At 38.1% G+C, this 25,999-nt stretch overlaps 1 protein-coding gene across 5 annotated transcripts in view; it reads left to right on the forward strand.

Moving 5' to 3' along the window:
* Window positions 1-19,198: 19,198 nt before the first annotated feature.
* Window positions 19,199-25,999, forward strand: part of GRIA2 (glutamate ionotropic receptor AMPA type subunit 2) — a 169,182-nt gene continuing 162,381 nt past the window's right edge. For all 5 annotated transcript variants that reach the window (XR_014812513.1, XM_084972125.1, XM_003482389.5 and 2 more), the window contains exons 1-2: window positions 19,199-19,615; window positions 20,174-20,314. Coding sequence is in view for 4 of the 5 variants with exons in the window: in XM_084972125.1 (XP_084828251.1) it covers window positions 19,528-19,615; window positions 20,174-20,314 (229 nt within the window). In the remaining variant the exon portion in view is untranslated. The remainder of the gene's footprint in view (window positions 19,616-20,173; window positions 20,315-25,999) is intronic.

A 25,999-nucleotide genomic window follows, 5' to 3' on the forward strand; every position in this document is an offset into this window, starting at 1 on the left:
CTCAGAATTTTTGCATCTATATTCATCAAAGATATTGGTCTATATTTTTTGATAGTATCTTTGGTTTTGGTATTAGGGTGGTGGTGGCTTCATAGAATGTCTTTAGGTGTGTTCCTTCTTCTTCAACATTTTGGAAAAGTTTAAGGAGAATGGGTATAAATTCTTCTTTGTATGTTTGATATAATTTGCCTGTGAAGCCATTTGGTCCTGGACTTTTGTTTGTAGGGAGTGTTTTTATGACATATTCAATTTCATTTCTAGTGATCAGTCTGTTCAGTTAATCCAGTTCTTCTTGATTCAGTTTTGCTGGGATGTAAGTCACTGGAAGTTCTCCCATTTCTTCTTGGCTGTCAAATTTGTTGGGTTATAATTGTTCATAGTATTTTCTATGAGTTTTTTTTTTGGTATTTCTGCATTATTCATTGAGATTTCTCCTTTTTCATTTCTTATTTTGTTTATTTGAGTTCTTTCCTCTTCTTGATGAGACTGGTGAGAGGTTTGTCAATTTTGTTTACCTTTTCAAAGAACCAGCTCAGTCTCCCAAGGCAATAGAAATAAAAGCAAAAATAAACCAAGGGGACCTAATCAAACTAACACGCTTTTGCACTGCAAAGAAAACCACTAAAAAAACCCCCCAAAAAGACAAACTATAAAATGGGAGAAAGTAGTTTCAAATGATGCAACTGACAAGGGCTTAATCTCTAAAATATACAAACAACATATATAACTCAACAGCAAAAAACACAACAACCCAATTGAAAAATGGGCAAATGACCTGAATAGACATTTCTCCAAAGAAGATATATACAGATGGCCTACAAGCACATGAAAAAATGCTCAACATCACTGATTATTAGAGAAATACAGATCAAAACTATTATGAGATATCACCTCACACCAGTCAGTATGGCCATCATTAACAAGTCAACAAATAAATGCTGGAGAGGGTGTGGAGAAAAGGGAACCCTCCTACACGATGGTGGGAATGTAAATTGGTACAACAACTATGGAAAACAGCATGGAAGTACCTCAGAAAACTAAATATAGAACTACCATATGACCCAGCAATTCCACTCTTTGGCATATATCCAGAAAAAACTTTCCTTGAAAAAAAACACGTGCACTCCAATGTTCATAGCAGCACTATTCACAATAGCTAAGATATGGAAGCAACCTAAATGTCCATTGACAGATGAATTGATTAAGAAGATGTGATACATAAGCACACAATGGACTACTACTCATCCATAAAAAAGAACAAAATAATGCCATTTGCAGCAACATGGATGGAACTAGAGACTCTCATACTAAGTGAAGTAAGTCAGAAAGAGAAAGACAAATACCATATGATATCATTTATGTCTGGAATCTAACATATGGCACAAATGAAGCTTTCCACAGAAAAGAAACTCATGGACCTGGAGAACAGATTTGCAGTTGCTAAGGGTGAGGGGAAGGAAGTGGGATGGACTTGTAGTTTGGGTTAATAGCTGTTAACTATGGCATTTAGAGTGGATAAGCAATGATATCCTGCTGTATAGCACAGGGAACGATATCTAGTCACTTGTGATGGAACATGATCTAGGATAATGTGAGAGGAGTAAAATATATATGTATGACTGGTCTAGTAGAATTTGACAGAACCCTGTAAATTAACTATAATGGAAAAAATTAAAATCACAATAAAAAAGGAAGTTTCTATTCCTTCCTGCCTCATTCAGATATACTGAGAACTTAAGCATTTCTCAGTATATCTGAATATATTAAAACTGATTAAAATTGATTAATTTTTTCTGTAGCTTTCAGTCTCTGATACTTACATATTTTTTTCCCTTACAAAAAATAGTTTCCCTACAATGTGTGACAGGGTTGCAGATGTTCCTCTGAATATCCAAAATCCTTGCAGTAATCTCTCTGCTCTCTGCTGATGCAGAAGTGGAATTTTAACCCCCAAAGGAAGGTTTCACAGAAGGTCAGGGTGAGGGAGAGGGTTACATACTAGCAAGACATGCTAACTTAAAAAATTAGACCTCCGTTTTTCAGTAGGTACTTTATGTCTTCATTCCCAGGAATCTCTGACTGTCTTCTCTGTAGGATCCTGGTTCCTGCCATACTATGTTTCTTTGCTTCTCTCTTTTCTGGCTACTTCTACTAGGTGTTTTCTGGAAATTCAACTCTCCTCCCCATCCCCCAAAAAAAAGAAAGAAAGAAAGAAAGAAAGAAAGAAAGAAAGAAAGAAAGAAGGGAAGAAAGAAAGAAAGAAAGAAAGAAAGAAAGAAAGAAAGAAAAAAAGTGTAACTAGCCTTTCTGACTCTTTTTAGCTGTAGTTCCTCTTTGCACATCCAAGGACTTGTTAAAATACTCTATTAAATAAAACATGAACCAGCTCAGTCTCACTCTTTTGCTGTTCAATATTGGCAGAGGCTTTGAGATTGAAGTCTTTCTTCTTTTGCATTTCCAGAGGTCTCTGTGGAAAAACACATTTATCTTCCCTGTCATTAGAATCATGCCTCTCCTCTTTTGAGGAGAAGTAACTTTCCACAACACTTTATGCCTTCAAGTGCAATTGTTTGTTTCTCTCACTAGACCGTATGCCCTAGAAAGGAAAAGATGATCATGTTAACCTTGATTTCTCTAGTACCTAGCATACCCATGGGATTAATAAAAATAAAAATTTAAGTATATAAAGAATTGAAATGAACCTGATTTTCAGTTACAGGCGTTTACACAGCACCACTCAAGTTCTATATTCACTTATAATTCCCATGTGACATTTCTTTCTAAATTTACACACTTCATTAATATTATTTGAATGAGCACTCCTTAGGATAATTGCCTAAAATTAATAAAAATCTTTGTATAGATTGTTTCTGAATTCCATAAAAAATGACTACAGAGGGTGATTTTTTTATACTTCTTATTAGCCTATGTTGAAAACAATGGCAAATTCCTGTCTTTCTGTGTATTAAGTTGGAGTGGTAAAGCCATCTCAAAGAAAATAATTTCAGAAGGTCACACTAAGTTCTAGTTTGATCATACAGGAAAGGTAAAGGTTTCATTCCCTGAAAACTGACCTCAGCAGTGTAAACTGTGTTTTGCCAAGTCTCCTCAAGCTGTGAATTAAAAATTGGTACTTAAAAAAATTAACAAATAAAAATAAGGAGTTCCCATTGTGGTGCAGTGGAAATGAATCTGACTGGTAACCATGAGGTTGCAGGTTCCATCCCTGGCCTCGCTCAGTGGGTTAAGGATCTGGCATTGTTGTGAGCTGTGGTGTAGATTGCCAACGTGGCTCGGATCTGGTGTTGCAGTGGCTGTGGCGTAAGCTGACAGCTGTAGCTCCCGTTGGATCCCTAACCTGGGAACCTTCATATGCCATGGGTGCAGCCCTAAAAAAGCCAAAAAAATTAAAAATGCACAATGGAATACTACTCAGCCATAAAAAAGAACAAAATAATGCCATTTGCAGCAACATGGTTGGAAATAGAGACTCCATACTAAGTGAAGTAAGTCAGAAGGAAAAAGACAAATACCATATGATATCACTTATTTCTGGAATCTAATATATGGCACAAATGAACCTTTCTACAGAAAAGAAAGTCATGGACTTGGAGAATAGACTTGTGGTTGCCAAAGGGGAGGGGGAGGGGGAGGGGGTAGTGGGGGTTAATAGATGCAGACTATTGCCTTGGGGTTAATAGATGCAGACTATTGGGATTAACAGATGCAGACTATTGCCATTGCTATGGATTAGCAATGACATCCTGCTGTGCAGCACTGGGGACTATGTCTAGTCACTTATGATGGACCATGATAATGTGAGAAAAAAGCATGGTATACATGTATAGGTAATTGGGTCACCATGCTGTGCAGTAGAAAATCGACAGAACACTGTAAGCCAGGTATAATGGAAAAAAATAAAAATCATTATATAAAAATTTTTAAAAATAAATTAAAAATAAAAATAATAAACAAAATGTGTACTTTTAAACAATAATGTTCAAATTTTCATTGGCTTTTATCTCCTGCAAAATACTGTACTTGTCTTAGGTGTGCTCACCAAGACCTTCCAGGCTCTCCAGCCCTGACCCTGCACCCCCATTCATCCTTCATAAGTAAAAGGCCATTTTATGATGTACCTTCCTCACCTCTGATGTGAGAACATCTACAGACTTCATGAAGTGTTCCTCTTGTGACAAAACCTCAAGCTGCCAAGGTTGCGTAGAATTCCTCGACTCTTCATTCTAACATTGTCATAGCATGATCCAAGTAGATTTGGGGGCAGGCTAATCCAAAATTGTGCTCCATATGCAGTGCTAGCTCAGATAGACTCTTGGTAAATCACCTCCTTGCCTTGTTCTCCCTCTGAAGGTGTAATATAAGTGTATCTGAACCCAACTCAGACAGACCTTATGCTTTCTGTCCCTTCCTGCCTTTCCTCTAGGTTCTCTTGCAAAATCAATCAGCTGAGCAATCTCCTTACCAACTATTGATAGTGGAAAACAACATCTTCCCCTTCAACAGCTGTTGTGAAGCTCAACTCTGGGCATCCCTGTCTAGGAGTTTATCTCATATCCTCTCATTTATTTGAATCTTGATTAGTTTTAAGAAATAATGTCTCATGGGTACTAGGTATATTTCCATTTCTTCTTCAAATTCCCTCTTTTTCCTTCTCTATCCTGCTTTCTGCCCCAGGCGGGTGACCTCTATGAGCAATACTAAAGGATTTGTTCTGACTTTCTGTTGACTTTAGCCCATAGGGACCCTGATCAGGTGACTGGAGGAAGAGAAGAGAGTGAGGTTAGAATAATTCTTCTTCTGGCTTCCTTCTGATAGGTCACCTCAGGTCCTTTGTGGTCTTCAACTAAGGATCACTGCATCTTTCAACATGACCTTCTCCTCATGACTCTCTTCATTGTTTGTTCAGATACCTGATTCCTCCTTCATCCCCTTTTGTCTAAAGATGTCACCAGCTCTGAAGCTACTACCCTGGGTTATTCACTGAATTTTGTGGTTTTCTTCACCTGCACATATTTTGTAAGTAAAATACCCTTGGAACATTCTGTTTGCACAGGTCATCTGTTTTATGCTGAGACCCGGTAATAGAGTAATTGGTGTTGAAAATGACCCTAGGAAACAGAACCTCATGAAGGAATTCAAAGATTAGGTTGCTCATATATTTTAGGATCAAGGGAGATGCATTTTACAAAGTGGGGGATGGGACTTAGGTAATTTATGGCAGATGATGACATCATGATTACTAGCATTGTCACCGATGGTAGCATAGGATGAAAAGGGAGCTAGAGGGAAATTGGGTAGCTGTGGCATTTTGTACTTATGACAACAGTAGGGGGTTGAAATATTGTAGCTTTCCAGCCTCTTTTATTTTTTCTGGCCTCAGAGGACAAACAGAAGGGATATGAGAAGTCGAAGACTGAGTATATAATTTAGAATATGCTCATACTAAGTGATATAAGTTAGATGGAGAAATACCAACACCATATGATATCACTTACATGTGGAATCTAAAATATGCACAAATGAACCTATCTACAAAAGAAAAACAGACTCGCAGACATAGAGAACAGACTTGTAGTTGCCAAGCGGGAAGAGGGGATGGAGGGGAGTGGGATGGATGGAGAGTTTGGGGTTGGTAGATGCAAACTAATACATTTAGAATGGATAAGCAATGAGGCCCTACTATATAGCGCAGGGAACTATATCCAGTCTTTCGGAATAGAAAATGATGAAAGAAGTATGAGAAAAAGAATGTATGTATATGTATGACTTGGTCACAGTAGTACACAGCAGAAATTTACTTAACACTGTAAATCAACTATATTTAATAAAAAATAATTTAAAAAAGAATATGCATGGAGAACCAATAAGCTTCCTTAAAGTTTGAATGAGTCCCTCCTCTCATGGAGTTGTAGCAAATTTATGGCTTTAGGAAACCTAAGTAACATTTAACTGCCAATTAAATGGTCTATCACAGGTTCCTAAGATAATGGAACTCTGACCGTGATGCGTTGAATAAAGATATTTGTATAGATTTGGATGAGGCTAGAAGCCTAGAAATTCTAAATTTCTCAGAATTACTGTGCAAGCAGAGGCAAAACTTTTCAATTTTGGAAGGGAGCCATCCTCCAAGCTTTCCAAGATTAAGCCAATTGTTCCACATGCCACATCTCTCATTATCTTTAGGCCAATAATGAGAGCTATATCCCAACGTATCCTCAAAAGAGATACAGGAGCTACTCTGGATGTGATAATCTCTCCAGCAGAACACTAAACTGGGTATGGCATATTGATGACACCATGGAAATTAGACCTGATGAGCAAGAAGTAGTAAAGCTACTTAGATGCCTTATAAAAATATATGTGACAGAGGGTAGGAGATAAATCTCTCAGAAGTTAGAGGGTCTGCCTCACAGCCTCACAGGTAACAGTTTTTGAAGCATCACTGATCTGAGGCTGGTTGTGTCTTTCAACACCTATCACGAACAAAGGAGCAAAGCCTGCTGGACTTGTCTGGGTTTTTCAGGCAATGTGTACCACTTTTGGGTATGCTGATCTGTCACATTTATTAGCATTCACCAATAAGGGTGCCACTTGGGCCCAAATAAACTATAACAGGATCTTTAAGCTACAGGGCAGGCTCTATGGCTCTATAACCCTAAAATTCTGTGATTTCAAGTCATGGTCTCTCCCCGTTTTTCATTTTACTATGTATTCCTAGGAAATAAGACTACTCATAATATATTACTAAGTTTTTGTACTACAGGTAAAAATACCTCCTAATTTTATCACCAAGAATTTACTTCAGTTTGTAATAAATACTTTTTTGTATATAAAACAGGTCCTGTGAGTCAAAATGCATTGTCTTTGAAAAATTAAAAAGAAAAAAAAATTAAAAAAAATAAATAGGAAGACATATCCAAATTTACAATATAAAGAACAATTAAATAAATCTTATCTATTGAATCACTAGTTGTGAAGTAAGCCTCAAAAATGATTTGAATTATTCTTACTTGAAACACTTGTCACATTTGTGAGGGACAAGGCACCCATAAGGGTGCCAGTAGTGCCCTACAACAGCAGATTCAAGCTAGTGGGCAGCCTGACAATTGAGTCCTGAAACCCAGTAGCCCCAAGCGTATTTGAAACGTCTGAAGAAAGTAGAGATGCTTAATATGGAGACCATGGAGAAATCTAATAAGGGAATCACAGCACAGATGCCCAGGGTTTGAAGTAAGACCTTGCTCCTCACTTCTGGCAACTCTTTTCCATTTTAAAATTAGCTTCTGGAGTTCTCTTCATGGCTCAGTTGGCCACGATCCTGACTAGGATCCATGAGGATGTCTTCGATCCTCGGCCTTGCTCAGTGTGTTAAGAACCAGGCATTGCTGTGAGCTGGGTGTAGATCGCAGACGCGGCTTGGATCTGGTGTTGCTGTAGGCCAGTGGCTACAGCTCTGATTTGACCCCTAGCCTTGGAACTTCCATATGCTGAGGCTGCAGCCGTAAAAAGCAAAAATAAATAAATAAATAATAAAATAAAATAAGCTTCTGATTTCCCACTGGGTACTGGCATACAATCAGCTTCTGTCCAGAGGGCACCAAAGGATTCTACAACCTAATATATTCCCATCCTAAAGGAAAGGAATTATCTGATCCACTGAACCATGAGATTGTACATGCACAGCAGCATACCGTTATGAAATAGAACTGATGCCTACTGAACCGGGAAAGGACATGTGACATGCAGGGGAGGTGAAGGGAGCTTTACTCACAGTACAGTGCCTCTCAGCATTCTCATGTCCAGTAATCCTTCAAAAGAAAACTATAGAAATCCCCCAAAGGAGAAGGCCATCAAGGACTCAGATCCTGAAGGAGTGAAGCTTTGAGTCCCCTACACTGAGGAAAGACTTGTCTGTCTGAAGGGCTGACAACAGTAATGTGCATATGGGAGAAGTGTGTTGTGGTTACACATTTAATCTTGAAATGTCTGCAGATTTGGAAAAGAGTGGTTGTAGTTACACATTTAAATCTTAAAACATGTGCAGATTTGGAAACATTGTAGCTATGTTTTATGCTATTTATTTGTTTCTTTCCTTCTCCTTTTTGTCCTCTTATATTATATGAAAAATACCAGGGAAGGCTTGTGGAATACTTTTGGCCAGGAACTTGCCCTTCTAATTTCTGCTGTCACCCATTGAGTGAGAGTAAAACATATTTTAAAAAAAAAAGAAAACACATTATGACAGTTGAATTTGAAGTTGTGATTATGTACTTTAGTTAGAATACTTTGTAAATTGATAACACATGAAAAGAGAATTGTTGAAAACTATGTTGAACTTTCTGGAAAGGATCAGTCAGGCACAAAATTTTATTCTGGTTAATAGTAATATTGTCATAAAAATCATAAAAATGGAAAAGGATTTAGTGTTAAGATTTCTTCGCAAATATCCTTAAATTCTTACTCCACTTTAAAGAGACTGATGGAGTTCCCTTGTGGCCTCGTCATTAAGGACTCAGTGTTATTACTGCTGTGGCTCAGGTTTGATCCCTAGCTTGGGAACTTCCACATGCTGTGGGGTGGGTCAAAGAGAAAAAAAAAAAATAAAAAAAAATAAAAAGACACTGAAACAGGAAGCTATTCAGTAAAGCCATGCTTAAAATAATGGCCTGGTCCCACTTCAAGTGAGTGCAAATGACTGTACATTTATCAGTATTAAATGAAAACAAATTTAAAAAATTATGGCTGCACCCACAGCATATGGAAGTTCCCTGGCCAGGGATTGAATCGAGCCACAGCTTCGACCTACATTGCAGCTGTGGCAATGCCAGATCCTTAACCAACTGCACAGGCCAGGGAGTGAACCTGCACCTTCTCAGCAACATGAGCTGCTGCACCATGGCAGGAACTCTGAAAGCAGGAGTTTTAAGATACGCATACATCTTCTCTTTTTTGGATTTTTTGCTTTAACTGCCTTTTTAAAGATGAATGGATTAAGAAGATGGGGTACATGTATACAATGGAATACTAGTCAGCCATAAAGAAGAATGAATGAATGCCTTTTGTAGCAACATGGATACAACTAGAGATTCTCATACTAAGTGAGGTGAATCAGAAAAAGAAAAGACAAACACCATATGATATCACTTATATGTGAAATGTAAAATATGGCACAAATGAAGCCGCAAAACAGAAATAGATTCACAGACGTAGAGAAGAGATTTGTGGTTGCCAAGAGGGAAGTGGAGGGAGTTGGATGGATTGGGAGTTTGGGTTTAGTAAATGCAAACTACTACATTTAGTATGGATAAGCAATGAGGTCCTGCTGTATAGCACAGGAACTATATCCAGTTTCTTGGGTTAGATCATGGAAAATAATATGAGAAAAAAGAATGTATATATGTGTATGCCTGGGTCAATTTATTGTAAGGCAGACATTGGCAAAACACTGTAAATCAATTCTACTTCAATAAAAAAATAGTAACTATCACACGAAACACAAAAGACCAATGATTCTCAAAAGTAGCCTCTAGATGAAGCCTATTCCCTGAGTATGAGTATCAAGTGCTAACACAACAGCTTGCATGGATGTATCCTATAGACCCTGAAACTCAACAGGTCCAAGAGTGAACATATCACCTTGTCTGCCTATCCACCTTCCAGTGTTTTCTATAGCCCATCCTGAGATGATACAACATTCTCCTGGGCACTCAGTATCATATCCTGGGAGTTATCGTTATTTCTTCATAGCCTTTATCTCCAGCACATACAAGGTCACTGATGAGTTTTGTTAGGTTTTCATCCTAAATACTTCCTGGAACCAACCTTTATTTCCTATCTGTTAATTCAGAGTCTCATCATCCTCATCAGGAATATAACCTCTCACTTGGTCTCTCTATATTCAATATGTTTTCCCCTAAGTACATTCTCCATAAACCCTCCGGAACCTTCTATCTAAAACGCAAATCTTAAGGACTCACTGCTTTACTTAAAACTCTTTAATAGTTCCCCTTTCCTATAGAATAAGCTACATAAACCATACCATGGTCTGGCTTATTCCTGTTGCTCCTTGCCTCACAATTCTCCTTCTACAAATACAGCATGCATGTACTTCCTGGATCATACCCATGACTTTCCTGATGGAATTGCCTTAAATGACATGTTCTTGGGGTCAAACAAAATGGTGACATAGGAGACTCACTATGGTTCTTCACCTCAAGGCTCAGCATAGAGGAAGCAGGCAGAAATGAAAGGGATCCATCTGGGTCCTCAAGGATATACTGTACAGCATAGGGAATATAGCCAACATTTTATAATAACTCTAAATGGAGTATAATCTATAAAATATATTGAATTGCTATGTTGTACACTTGAAACTAATATAATACTATAAATAAACCATACTTCAATACAAAAATACTACTAGAGTTCCCTGGTGGCTCAGGAGGTTAAGAATCTGGTTTAGTCACAGCTGGCTCAGGTTGCTGCTTTGGGTGGATTCAATCTCTGGCCTAAGAAATTTTGCATGCCTTTGTGCATGACCAAAAAAAAAAAAAAGAAAAAAAAAAAGAAAAAAAAAAAGAAAAAAAAAGCTGGGTCTGAAGGTGTAGCTTCTGATTTAGCAAAATCTAGGGGCTGGCTAAGATCTTTTCTGGAGACTGGAGAAGCCAGCAGGCATCTTCCTCCCCTGCTTTCTCCTTCTGGCCCTCTCTGAGTTGTCCAGAAGTATCTTGTACACATGTCTGGAACCCCAGGTTTTGTATCTACAGCTTGAGGGATAGACCCTCTGGATCATCTGCTCTGATAGCCAACAGGGCTTGCATTCGTAAGTCCCACTGAACAAAGTGAACAAAGAATCATTTTGGCTTCAGGAGGACTCTCCCCATTTCCCCTGTGGCTATACACCAGGCTCTAGCACAGAAGCGGCAGGTAAAACACCGACCTCGAAGTTTACCCCTGGAAGGGGCTTAACAACTTACTGTCCCAGCTGCTTCCTGAGGACTCACTTTCCACTTAGCCTGTATCTTTTGATGTAGAAAACGATTCTCCCCTTTGGGTTGTTGACAGGGTTTGGCACATTCTCAACTAGTGGAACAAATAAGAATGAAGATGGTGGCTTAGACAATCACAAAGATTTCAGACACAACAAAGAACTTGGATCAGGCTGACTGAAGAGGTTTATCTTCTACACCAGACCCCTCTGTCAAGATTGAGAGAGGTGGCTCTTTTATGTAATGTACAGAGACCAAAGTACAAAATCAACGAAAGTGAAGAAACAGAAGAATACACTCCAAACAAAAGAAAATCTCCAAAAGCAGATCTTAGTGAAATGGAGATATATGGTTTACCTGATAAAGTGTACAAAATAGCAGTCATAATGATTGAATCATGAATAAATAGATGATTTGAACAAATCAATTACTAGATTGAATCATTTATCAACAAAGACAAGCACAAGATCAGATGGCTTTCTCTGGTGAATTCTACCAGACATTTAAGGGAAGAATTAACGCCAATCTTTATCAAATTCTTCTGAAAATCAGAAAAGGAGGGACCACTTCAAAACTCATTTTACAATGCCAGATATAAAATACAGACAATGGCACTGCAAGAAAAGAAAATTTCAGGCTAATATTCCAGAATTTTTAAAAATTCTCAACAAAATATTAGCAAAACTACGCAGAACATTAAAAGGATCATATACCAGAATCAAGTAGGATTTTTTTCCAGAGAAATAAGAATGCTTCATTATCTACAAATTAATCAATATGAAACATTACATTAATAAAAGGAAGGCTAAAAATTACATGGTCATCTCAATAGGCGTAGAAAAAGCATTTGTCAAAATTCAACTCTTTTCATAAGAAAAAAACTTCTTATCAAACTGGGTATATAGGGAACATTCTTCAACAAAATAAATGACAAGTCCACAGCTAACACCATACTCAATCAGGAACAAGACAAGGATGCCCACTCTCACCCATTTTTATTCAACATAGTACTGGAAATCTTAGCCTGAGCAATTAGGCAAGAAAAGAAATAAATGCATTCAAACTGGAATGGAAGAAGTAAAATTATCTCTTTTCAGATGACAAGTTATTGTATACAGCAAATCCTAAAAACTTAACCAAAAAATAAACTGCTAGAACTAATACACTCAAAAAGTTTCACAGGTGTTCCCATGGTGGAGCAGTGGAAATGAATCTGACTAGTATCCATGAGGATGTGGGTTCGATTCCCAATCTTGCTTAGGTGGTCAGGGATCTGGCATTGCTATGAGCTGTAGTGTAGGTCACAGATGGCTCAGATCCTGCACAGGCCAGCAGCTGTAGCTCCAATTTAACCCCTAGCCTGGGAACTTCTATATGCCATGGGTGTGGCCCTAAAAAGAAAAAAAAAGAAAAAAAAAGTTTCAGGATATGAAATCAATATACAAAATCAGTTGTGTTTCTATGCATTGATGATGAATTATCCCCCCAAAATTGAGAACATAATACCATTTACAGTAGCATCAAAAGGGATGAAATACTCTACACTGAATGCTATAATATATTGATGAAAGAAACTGAAAAAGATGCAAATAAATGGAAAGTTATTTTGTATTCATAGATAGGAAGAATTACTATTATTATAGTGTCCATACTACTCAAAGCCATCTACAGATTCAACCCAATTCCTACAAAAATTCCAATAGCATTTTTTTCACAGAAATATAAAAAATCCTAAAATTTGTAGGAAACAAAAAAGACCTCAAATAACCAAAATGATTTTGAGAAAGGAGAACTAAGCTAGAAGCAGCATACTCTGATTTCAAACTATATTACAAAGCTTTAGTAATCAAAACAGCATAGTATTGAAATTAAAAATAGACACATAGATCCATGGTACAGAACAGAGAAATAAACCCATGTATATATGATTAATTAATTTTTGATAAAGGAGCCACAACTATACAATTAGGAAAGGAAAGTCTCTTCAATAAATTGTGTTGGGAAAACAAGATTGTCACATCAGAAATAATGAAAATGGACCTCAATTTTGTACTGTACATGAACATCAACTCAAAATGAGTTAGACTTGAACATAAGACCTGAACTCATAAAACTCCTAGAAGAAAACATAGGGGGTAACTCCTAAACATGGGTCTTGGCAATTATTTTTTTTGGATTTGACACCAAAGCAAAAATAAACCAGTAGTACTACATCAAACTAAAAAGCTCTGTGCAGCAAAGGAAAACATCAACAGAATGAAAAGACAACCTATGGAATGGGAGAAAATACTTACAAATCTTATATTTGGTAAGGGGTTCACATCTGAAATATATAAGGAACTTATTTCTCACAATAGCATAAAAACAAATAACTTGAATTAAAAATGCGAGAAGGGCGTGAATAGACATTTTTTCAAAGGAGACATACAAATCACCAACTGTTACATGCAAAGGTGATTAATATCATTAATCATCAAAAGGCGGCAAATCAAAATCACAATGAGATATTACTTCTTACCTTTTAGGAGAAATATTATTAAAATAATAAGAGATGGAGTTCCCGTCGTGGCGCAGTGGTAAATGAATCTGACTAGGAACCATGAGGTTGCGGGTTCGGTCCCTGCCCTTGCTCAGTGGGTTAAAGGATCCAGCGTTGCCGTAAGCTGTGGTGTAGGTTGCAGACTCGGCTTGGATCCCGCGTTGTTGTCGCTCTGGCGTAGGCTGGCAGCTACAGCTCCGATTAGACCCCGCTCCATATGCCATGGGAGCGGCCCAAGAGATGGCAAAAAGACCAAAAAAAAAAAAATAATAATAATAAGACATAACAAATGCTGGTGGGATGTGCAGAAAAGGGAAATATTGTATATTGTTTGTGGGAATGTAAGCTGGTACAGCCACTATGCCAAAACAATATGGATACTCCGCTAGAAATTAAAATTAGAGCTACCATTTGATCTAGCAATCCAACACCTGGGTTATATCCAAAGGAAGTGAAACCATTATATCAAAGAGGTGTCTGTACTTCTGTGTTCACTGTAGCATTATTTATAATAGTCAAGGTATGGAAACAACCCAGGTGTATGTAAATGCATGAAATGATCAAGGAAATACCATATGTATGTATATATAATGTATATATCATATATATGTATAATATATAATGGAATATTATTCAAACTCACTATCTCAATATGGATGGATCTGGAGGGCATTATGCTAAGCAAAATAAGCCAAGCAGAAAAGGACAAATACTGCAGAGTGTCACTTAAAAGGGAAATTTTTAAAAAATGTCATACAGAAACAGAGAATAGAAGAGTGGTTGCTTGAAGGGCAGGGGAAATAGGTTTCAAACTTTCAGTTATAAGATAAATAAGGTCTGAGGATCTAATGTAACAAGGGTGACCCCAGTTGATAACATAGTATTGTATAATTGAAATTTGGTAAGAGGGGAGAACTTAAATGTCCCTACAAACAAACAAAAAAGGGTAAATATATGAGGTGATAAATATGTTACTTAACTCAATGGGGGTATCTTTTCACAACATATATGTATATCAAGTAATCATATTGCACACTTTAAATATCTTTATGGTTTGTCAATTATATTTCTATAAAGCTAAAAAATAAAAAAAAGAAGTGTTCTCTTAACATCTTAATCTTTCACCTAGTTAATCTCTACTTCATTCAATTTAGGTGACTTCTTTGGTGGACTTTACTCTTCCCTGGTCTCCAACATATAATGTGCATAAATATTTTTGATTTCATCTTATTATATTTCTTATCATATGCCTATTTATTTCATTTCTTATTGCCTTTTTCACATAATCCTAATAATTTACTTATTTGAATGAAGTCTGGAAACTTCTTGAGGAAGGCTTCTGTTGGCTCTGTTTTTAATCCATTGCACCAAGCTCATTATTTGGACCACCATTGTCCCATAAAGATTGCTGAATTAATTAACTAAAATAATTTCCCAATACATATTTCTGCTACAGGATTGCTATACACTTGGGTAAAATTAATTGAAATCCATATAATCAGAACCCCCAAACCAACAAAAATGAAACTTCACTTATTCTCTCCATTTTTGGATGTCATTCTAAGTTCATTGAAAAAATATATACAGCAAGTTTCTGTTGTGGCTCAGTGGTAATGAACCTGACTAGTATCCATGAAGACATGGGTTCGATCCCTGGACTTCCTCAGTGGGTTAAGGATCTGGCATTGTCGTGAGCTGTGGGTGTATGTCGCACATGTGGCTTGGATCTGGTGTTGGAATCTTGGATTTGACCCCTAACCTGGGAACTTCCATACATTGTCAGTGCAACCCTAAAAAGACTCTCTCTCTTTATATACAAAAGCTTATCTTTAGATATATACTTTTAGTCACATAACTGATTGCTTATCTTTAGATATATATATTTAGTCACTTAACTGATCTTATTCTAGCCGTGATTTAAAATTGTGTCACAAAGGAAAAGAATCATCAGTGTTTTCTCAATCTGAATTACTATTTATATTATTATTCATTATCTTAAAGAACTGAAGCGTCCCAGGATGACTATCCCTTTCTATTTATAGTCTTCAGTGATTAAAATCTCATATTTTCTCTATCTCAGCCAATGTCTCATGTTTGGAACCTGGGTTCCTTCTGTAGGATGGCTATCTTCACTTTCTTCTGTTGAATGCTAAGTTAGTTGCATCCAAGTCTTTCAGAAGGCCCACATTTTCACAGTTCCAGAGGATCAACAGGAAGACAGGTGAGGATCTTCACCTTGTTGAGACTTCATTACTAGAACCTGTGGCACTGACATTTATAATCCAATTTTGACATTGAATTCAGCTAAAATTTGCTCTGCCAGTCATTTCAAAATTATCTCCCTGACCCCTCACCTCTGTATCACAGACTGAAAATGACTTTCCTTAAGGATTTTTCATTACAGAACACAAAAGTGCACAGGATATGTAAGCATATATGAACTCCTAGGCATTTCAAAGCATATTTTAAACGAAAATTATTGTTTCCTGTATGAAACAAACGTTGAATAAAACAGAAATTAAAATTTTATGTATAATATTTATTTATAGCCTTAACGCAGAAATTTTATTTAAACACACACACACACAAAACAACAACAGTAAAAGTAGTCAAGCAAACAAATGATAGGCTGGATAATATTTTTATCCCATTTTTACTGTAATTTATCCTTGTTTCAGAAACAATGCTTACATTTTACATAATTACCAAATTTGAACAGCAGAGGGCAGAAAATAGCAAACTGCTTTTGGAGCACACTAGTCTATTCAATTGCTGTCCTGGTAGTTATGAAATTTTCACATGTGATTTTTATTACTGATCAATTTGAGATATGTTCTTGAAACAAGAAATTTCTAGATATTAAAAATGAATTCAGGTATTTTTCATTTATTTGCATAACCACTTCCTTTAGCCCATTTAAATGTATTACATTTATACTGACAGTATTCTTGCTTAAAAAATGTTATATGATAAGTGTTATAATGGATTTTAAAAAGTTCTGAAAATGATAATATAAGTACAATGATGCTGATACTGCAGATGTATCCAGATATGATGTGAAAGGTACATGCCTTGTGAAAGATATTAATAGAATAACAGTTGAATTGCAAGTAATGCCTATGAAAATTATTTCCATTTTATACATGAATTATAATTTTCCATTATAAAGTAATATTTGCCTTGAGTTCTTCCTTATTATTTAGTAGGGAAAATGCTGCTATGATTCAGCAAATTCTTATTTTTTATTGCTTGTTTTTATGGAATGTAATTCAGTCAATTTTTAGTCCATCTTTGTCCCTGACTTTGAAATAGATTAAGATAAAAATAGTTTTTGAAATATACTCTTTAAAGAAAATTGATCTATATCGACCCATACTTCAAACATGACCAACTTTCCACATTTAACCTCCTCTCTCTCTTCTTTCATTCCCATTTAGTTGTGCGAAGTTGAGCTTTTCAATGTGATCCTGCTGTATAGCACAGGGAACTATATCTAGTCACTTATGATGGAACATCATGGAAGATAATGTGAGAAAAAGAATGTGTATATACATATTATGACTGGGTCACTTTGCTGTACAGCAGAAATTGACAGAACATTGTAAATTGACTACAATAGAAAAAATAAAAATCTTAAATAAAAAAAGGTGAAGTCTTTGTTGTGGGAAAAATTGAATAAAGAAAAAAAGATAGCTAAGAAGTATTTTTTATTTTGCCCTGAGCTGTTATTCATTATTTTATATATTAAAAATTTCAAATAATTCAAATCAGTTTTTGAGCCTTACCTCACACCTAGTGATTGAATAGATGATTAATTTAATTGTTCTTTATATCATAAATTTGGATATATACTTATGTCTTCCTTACTAAATTAATTCTTTTTAATTTTTAAAAGGCTAAATGCATTTTGACTAATAGAACCAGTTTTATATACAAATACATGTTTATTAACAAACAGAAATATATCTTTGATGATAAAATTAGGAGGTATTTTTATCTGCAGTACAAAAACTTAGTAATATATTATGTATAGTTTTACTTCTTGGCTTAGGAATACATAGCAAAAACGAAAAACTGGGTGAGAACGACTTGAAATAACAGAATTTTAGGATTAGAGTCATAGAGACCACTGCTTTTCTTTCTCATTTTAAAAGTTGAAGCCCAAAATGATTAAGGGGCAAGTATGATATGACACAGTCAACAAGAAGGCTGCAAAAGTGATATTAATGTGACAATTGCCCAGGAATTGGCTTACTTGGCTTTCCGAAACACTAGCAGAGTGTTCCTTCGGAATCGTGGGCTCCAATTGCCTGCCTCCTGGAAACAGTTCCTTGTACTCAGTCACTGTTTACTGTATTTGTTTAAACCATAAAAGCCACAAACTTAGTGAGGAAATTTTGAAGAAGCAGAGGGAATTGCCAAAGCAGATTCCCAGGCATAGGCTTGGCAGGCAGTGTGCGGCGCATAAATTTCCAAGGGGAAGTCCAGGCTTCCATCCTCCCTACCAAATCCCTTTCACGAACTTTTAATCACTAACCCAATCTTTCTTCCCCAGTGGTCCCCAGCTCGCGGGTTCAAAGGGATGAGAGCCCAGTTTACTTTCTTTGGGAAGTGGTTTTTCAAAACTTAGCCAAATCGCGGTGGAGCATCCGATTTCTAGCTATAAGTTTCTGAGAAAGATCGTGCAGCTCTGCGACCTTTCAGGACTTGGTTCATCTTCTAATTTCTTTCTTTTACCAGACTTTCCTTGAAACGGAGTCTTCTACTTGCAACCTGTATAAAGACGCGTTTCTAAGGAGCCAAGACTACATGTCTCTACTAAGCGGGTGGGGAACATGCAGTGAAAGCTGCGAGAGGGACCAGCATGCAGCAGGCTGGTCAAGTTGGCATCACAGCCCAGTGGAGCAGTGTAAAGACAGTACTTCAGAGATTCAATCCTGATCTATCTCTTTGCGGCTTTGGCCATTAAAGATAGAATTTTTGGGTTTTCCCTGGATCCTGGCTACATCACATTTATTTAGTTAAAGTTCACAATTTTGGAACACCTCGTCACGGGTGGTTTTTTGATCCTTTGCTTTTCGGGCTGGGTCAAGTGAGGTGAGTGGCAGCGTTTCTATATTGCCAGGTGGGTTTTATAGACTATAGAAGATAAAAATCAAAATTACTTTCAACGTAAAACAGCAGAGCCTGATGAGAGAAAGCTTCATTCCCAACAGCAATTAGCAATTCGGCTTCTGCAAGGCAGCCGGAAATCGGCTTTGCTGCATTTGGTCCAGACTGGAGCATCTTTCTCCCTGGCAGCTGCAGCGGCTGCACAAAGGTAGCTCCGGCAGGAGTGGGGCGCTGTCCGCGGTGCTGAAAGTCAAAGCTCCGGTGGGCTCGACAGCTCGCGAGACCCGAGGTCTCGCCCAGGGGCCGCAGCAGCTCGGCTCTGAGCTGCGCTCGAAGCCCCGCGCGCTCGACGCATGGGTGATGAGGGGCGCGCGGTGCGCTGGGGGAAGCGGGGAGAGCCAGCCGCCTGCCGCGACTCGCGCACGCGCGCCGAGGACCGCCTGCCCCTCTCTGTGTGTCGCGCGCGCTCGTGTGTGTGGTATGTGTGTGTGCGCGCGCGCGCGTGTGAGAAAGGGGAGAGGGAGAAGCGCGCGAGGGTGAGTGTGTGAGTGCATGGGAGGGTGCTGAGTGTTCCAAGGCACTGGGACCACAGCGGCAGCCTCCTGGAAACTGCATCTAGCCAGTCCTCCGGACTTCGGGAGCAGGGGCCGGGCGCAGGGCGGCAGCCACCAGCCAGACCTGGGAAATAGGAATTCTTCTGCCTCCACTTCAGGTTTTTAGCAGCTTGGTGCTAAATTGCTGTCTCAAAATGCAGAGGATCTAATTTGCCGAGGAGAACGGCCAAAGAAGGAAGAGGAGGAAAAGGAGGAAAAAAAAAAAAAAAAAAAAAGAGAAGGGTATTTTGTGGATGATCTACTTTTCTTGGAAATGCAAAAGATTATGCATATATCTGTCCTCCTTTCTCCTGTTTTATGGGGACTGATTTTTGGTGTCTCTTCTAACAGCATACAGATAGGTAGGTACCCTTTGTATTCTCCTTTTGAATTGTGCATAATTTTGTGGTAATCTTTGTTCAGAGTGGACAAATTAATTCGTGTCATGTAGACTTATGTCATACCTTGACTGCCTTCCAGATTTAAACTGCCTCGAATATACACGTTTCTCTTAGGATGAAGCGAAGGCAGAAGACTGTGCCTCTGATACAGTAATGGGAAAGGTCTTCTCATTTCTGACTCCCCGATTTTATTCATTCTGCCTTTGCAATATTTTCCTGTTTGTTCAGATTCTCTAGGGGTCCGAAAGCGAAGCTGGAGATTATTAGGAAGCGAGAATATTTCAGGCCAACCACCTTGCCCTTAGGGCTCATCTGTGTCTTGACCTCTGGTCTACCCTTTGGATGTTCTCCCCCAGCCCCCATCCCCCCTCTCATCTCGGGCAGCCAGGGTCCGTGGATATGTTTATTTGGCCTATTAGCTTGAATGAGGGACTCCTGGCAGTTAGGCGCTAGCGGGCTCTGCTCATTTCTCCCTCGGGCACTAACACTGTCCTCCTGCTTGGTGTTTGTTCTTCGCAGGGGGTCTGTTTCCCAGGGGCGCCGATCAGGAATACAGTGCATTTCGTGTAGGGATGGTTCAGTTTTCCACTTCAGAGTTCAGACTTACACCCCACATCGACAATTTGGAGGTAGCCAACAGCTTCGCAGTCACCAATGCTTGTAAGTAATGAATATTCATGCCCTTTGGGGTGCCGCACGCGGAAAGCGGACTGGTGTGTGTGTGTGTGTGTGTGTGTGTGTGTGTGTCAGTGTGCGGGCGTAGTGACTGCATACGCGCGTGCATGTGACGGCTTCGGAGAAAGGGGCTGAGATCTCGGGAACCCCTGCTGTCTGGGGGTGGTGGGGGGGTGAAGAGGAAGCGAAAAGCAAAGGAGAGTGTGCGCATTAGGGAGGGGACGGGGTATTGGAGCTGGGGTGATTTCCTTAGCGGGAGCGTTCTGGGTGTTCTGGCTTAGCCACAGTCCTCAAGAGAAGCCCCCACCCCCTGCGTGCCTGGTGGCACCCTGCCCAAGGGGAACACGCGGTGCCCCGGAGCGCGCCTACAGGCTGCTGGGTAAATCTCACGGCCACGGGTTTAAATCCTCAGGCCCGGCTCCGGGTCACTGTGCAGACCCCCGAGAGCTCAGTATTCTCTGCCGAAACTGGACAAGTTGTCACATTGGTCCTGGAGTTGGCTAGAGGCCGTTACATAAGGCCCACCGAGGGGCGCGGCGTGTCTGACGCAGCCCGGGGGATGGAGAGCGCGCGGTCCTTCCTTGCCGCTCCGGGAGCTTCAGCTTCACTTGAGGGGCATAGCGCCCTGGGCACCATGGGCCAGAGCGCTTTGTTCTCGGGTCGCTGGGCTCCCGCAGAGGCAGCCGAAGGAAAAGGACCTGAGAGCGGTGGGATGCGCAGAGTTTGGAATCTGTAGAAGTCGCCGATCAGCCATTTTACTCTTCTCTGCTATCCTGTTAGTTGCAGCGCTCGCGCAGAGCTCGCAGACACGCCACCAAGCTCCATCCAGGCTTCAAAGTAATAGGATCCAAGAAATTAAGTCTCCAAGTATTTCAATGGAAAGGCTGGCTGGTCCTGGTCCAGGCACTGCCACCCGCGAGGGCGTGGGCGGTGCAGCCACTGCTGGACCCTCCTGCCCTCTGCCAACAGCTGCCATCATTTCCTGCTGACTGGGTTGGGGTGACTCTTTTCTGACTTGATGTTCTCAGTGTTTCTTTCATAGCTGACAATTTCGTGGGGGTGGGGAGGATTTGCAGATGGCTCACCTCCCACTCTGGCTACAGTGTAAGAAGCTAGCGGAAAATTACCACAGGAAAAACCCCAACTGCAGTGTCCCCACATTAGACAACACCTGGTTGCTATCCCACTTCCCCATGTTAAGCCTCAATCATTTATTCGATGGGTTAGCTTGATTGTAGTATCAGGAATATTGTCAGCTCATTTTGAAATTTCTTTCAACCAAATGAAGAAATGAAACAGTATCTTTGACTTATAGACCAGGAGTCCTTATTATGTTCATAGTAGATGCTTAGAATTCAACTGTTGATAGATCTCAGTGCTGTATGTTTTCTTCACATGTTGATACCAAGTGAGAAAAGAAACTGTGGATGGTAAGGTGGGGTAGGGGGTAGAGGGAGAGAGAGAGGACTGAGAAGTGGATTTACAGCTTTAAAAAATCTCCATAAAATAATATAGGAATATCTTGGAAAAATTTAGTATATATGTATACATACAAATAAGCCAATTGTAGTTTCATTTTTGAAGGCACTTATACTTGACCTGTTTACTTACCAGATTCAGATTATTCATTTGATTTGGTATCAGGCTTCCAGTTTTTTTTTTTTTTTTCTCTCTGAATTATGAGCTTGACATCCAATTGTGCTGAGTAGCTGACTGTAAGTAATTGTATACTTGGGTGAAAATGTTGTGGAAAGTAAGCAACCTAAAACAAGACTATGATTATTGCAAGAATGTAGATTTTAAAAACAAGGTGAAAGTAATTGATAGCTATACTTTTTGAAAATTGTCAATGACAGAGAAGACCACTTACCGTTGAAGATCATGCCAGGGCCTGGCTGGGAGCAGAGCAGACATGTACATTGAATGAAATAAGAATTTCTTCATTCCAAATGCTGAATGATTGTGCTGGAGCTTTGTCAAGACTAAATATTATGGTTAGTTTAGGTTAGGTGACTAGTTTGGATCTTCAGTGTTAATATTTTTGAACAGATTGATTTCTTAATATAAATTTTATTGAAATAAGATAGGCTGACAGAAAATGTTCATATATTAAACACATATATAATTTTATGAATTTCCACAGAATCAATATGTCCATGTAACAAGAGATAAAAACCCACACAGAATTTAATATGTTTGACCATGATTCTGAGAAAAAACAAACCTTCATTTTGCACAGCATTTTTTGTTTTTCTCAGAAAATGAAACTGGAATTAAAAGTTGCATGTCTCCAAATCCCTAAATTACTCCTCCAGGGATTACTCCAGCACAGCACTAAAGCAAAGGAGCTGAATGCATTTTCAAGTTTCTGGTATGGGAATTCAGAACCAGGGCCCATGCAAGTTTGAGTTATAAGTAATCTTACTGATTGCTGAAGAGAACTAGTGAGACCCTGTTACAGAAGAGAGACTTAGTGAATAGAATTTTCTAGAATTGACATTAACTCATTCACTAGACAAATCATTTAACATTTTTGTGGCTCAATTTCTTTATTCCTTTGAGAATTTCACAATCTAGAGCTTGCAAAATGAAATGGATTATTTGTATCCCTCTTCTTTTTTTTTATTCAGTTGTTTTTTTTTTTTCCCCCACTGAGAGCAATAGAAAATGTAAAATTAGTTTAACTTTTCAGCGGGAGAGAGAGAGGGAGAGAGAGGGAGATATGCTTGTATAAACTATAATTACAAAGTCAACAATCAAGAAATGAATGAAAATCTCTAGTATCAAATTTGTTAAGATAAGTCTCGATCATTTAAATCCTGCGCAAGATTTTTCTCCTGTGTTTAGTCTTTGTTTCTTTGCCTTTTCAGTCAGGGAAATCCATGGCTTTCCTACATGAAATGGAAGCAGCAGTGTTAAATATGTTGGTAGCAGAAAGCAAACCGACTTTCTTCTTAACTCACTGTGAAAGGGTTCCTAAAGGAACTTGTCTGTCCTTCTAGTTAAACCAGAAAAACCCCATAGCGTTAAATTCATATATTAAGAAAGCTGAGTTGTAAACCTTAATAATATAATTTCAAAGTAGAAAAGATACTTGTTTACTAATTTAATTGTATTCCTGACATGGAGGGAGGGACTAATTTGGAAATGCTGAGGGCTACATTGCTTGAAGGATCCAGCAGGATCCACTGAATGGTTTAAGGTTATGCAAACGAAATGAAACGAAGTCACTCTATTCTGAACTGGGCAAGCACTTGAACTCCCTCCCACATCCTCTCTCACAGTCACAGTAGGATAATGGAAGTACTTACTTGTTCCCATTTGTTTCCATGGGTACCTGAAGAAATAAAGACAGATTTCCAATTTCTTCTTATTTTCTCCCCCTGCCCCTGACTTCTTTTCTTCCTTCTTTCTTCTTACCTAGAAATCTTACTAAGGTTCTTTTCCCCCACCACCCCCTCCCCACCAAGGGGGGACGTGGATATGAGAAAAATCCATAAAACCATAAAAATAAATACATAAAACTAGTAAACCAGTATCTGATACTCAACAGTTGAATCAGTGATGGCCCCAAGACTTCCTTCCTCCCTCCCCCATCTTCAGTATTTGCTGAGTGTCTTCTAGTTGTCAGAGAATAAAGGAATGCTGTTCCCACAGTAATTCATTTTTTCCTAGCCTTTCCCCTAAATGCTCTTTTAAATAGGTTTGAAATCCTCGGAGGCATGGACGGTTTCCCTGTACACTGGCCTCTGGGGTCTTGTCTAAGAAGTTTAGTCTAAGGATGTGAAGACATTCTAGTAATTCTTCTACAAAAGCAATTAATGACAGTAACTCAACATTTTTGTGAAAATAATTAATTTGATATTAGCATATGTATATACACCACATATTCTATATAGTTGAACAAAATCAACAGCAAGTTTTAGGAACCTACTAAATATTTTTGCATTTTAAAAATTTTAATAAACTTTAATGTTCTGCTTAGTACTAAAACGTTTGAAATAAAATTTAAAAGGGCTGTGAACATGAGTATTTGATCACATAGAGCTTTGAATGAAAAAAATATTAAATATTAAATGTTCTCCTCAAAATATTTCCCATTCATTTTTATTAATGATTTTGGCAAATAGCTATTAATCTATTTAAAAATAATTTCATTATTTTATATTTCAATTTCATAAAAAATAGATTATAAAAATATTAAATTTAAAGAAACAGCAGTTAAGAGTCTACTTTTTTCCTAAGCCAGCAGATGGAGATGTTGGAGAAAATATTGTTCTTTCATAATGCTGTTGCGCACACTGAATACCTTTTGAAATTGGAAAAAACAAATAAATAGCATCTTTTTGGAAGATATTCACTTAAAATGGTGTGTTTGAAAAATAATTCTCAGTGCCTTTTAAAAAGAGTGCTTTCAATTTTATTTTTAAAATAGATTATTTAAATATCCTTGTGAATTTGATTCATAAAGAAATTTAGGGACAGCATTGATTATAAATGTTCTTGCAAGAAAGAGAATTCTAAGAGTATTTTTTTTCAGCTTTTTAACCTTGATTTTTAGGTATTATTTTTAAGGTGTATTTCTTATCATTGAGTTTTAGTTATGAATTATTGAGATTGTGTATCTGTGATCATCAAATTAATTGATGCTTGCTAAACCTTTATGACACTTTGTATGAATTTGACCCTGTATATATGTATAGTATTGTAAATATAGATTATGCCTAGGTATAGATTGGCTGGGCTATTATGTTTTGCCATTTTGTGAGGTAATTATGAAAGCCTTTAATGTATGCAGAATTTTCATAAACCCAGAATCAACTTACATGCTGTTGAAAAATCAAAAGGATTTGTGTTGTGGATAAAACCGTGAACAATGTACCAGAACACTATACCTTATAACCTGGGGTGTAAATCTTTAACTATCATCAATTGAAGGTTACAAAGAATGAAATAGCTTTTTATGTGTGAGAATAATTAATTTTCATTGCATTTTTTTTGGTATTTAAGTTTTCATACTTCATGTATTATAAGAGAATTTCAAGAAAATAAGACATTATGCTAAATGAAAATCAGAAAATAGCATTGGTTGAAATAGTCTAGGGTATGAGAAAATGAGTATTTAAATAAAATGACTATTAACCAACTATAAAGGAAAAAATAAAAATCCCTACAAAAAATAAAGTTACTGTACAAAATGATAGTAGCTTAAGAGTAACAAGAGTTTATTCCTATGCACTTCCTTTTTGAGGTCTTAACAGGCCTCAAACTGCTGACTCAAGAGGTATGGGCTGTTTCCGTTTCATATCAAACTGTTCAAGTGGTAGCATCATTGCACTGTGACGTTAGGACAATAGCATTTTGATTCATGACAGAGCCCAGGTCCTCCTGGAATCTTGTCCAACAACACATAAACTTTCAGACTTCCCAGAGCCCAGTTTTAAGGGAGGCGGTAGAATACCAGTCGTTTTCCAGTTATTCCAGCATGCCCTGCTGTATGATTGACTTTTCAAAGAGCGTGGTGTTTTTCCCCTGCTCTTCCACTATCCTCCTCCTTTTCCTCTTTTAAAAAAGTCAGTGGAAGTGCTAAAGCTTCAGGGCAAATGCTATTACAGAAAATAAACCTAAATTGAAATAGATCTTTCTGGAGTACCCGTCATGGCTCAGCGG

The sequence above is a fragment of the Sus scrofa genome, chromosome 8, assembly GCF_054392235.1.
Source record: "Sus scrofa isolate SSC_HxYL_T2T_F1_AM1 chromosome 8, Sscrofa_HxYL_maternal_Yorkshire_Landrace_v2.0, whole genome shotgun sequence".
NCBI classification, from domain to species: Eukaryota; Metazoa; Chordata; class Mammalia; order Artiodactyla; family Suidae; genus Sus; species Sus scrofa.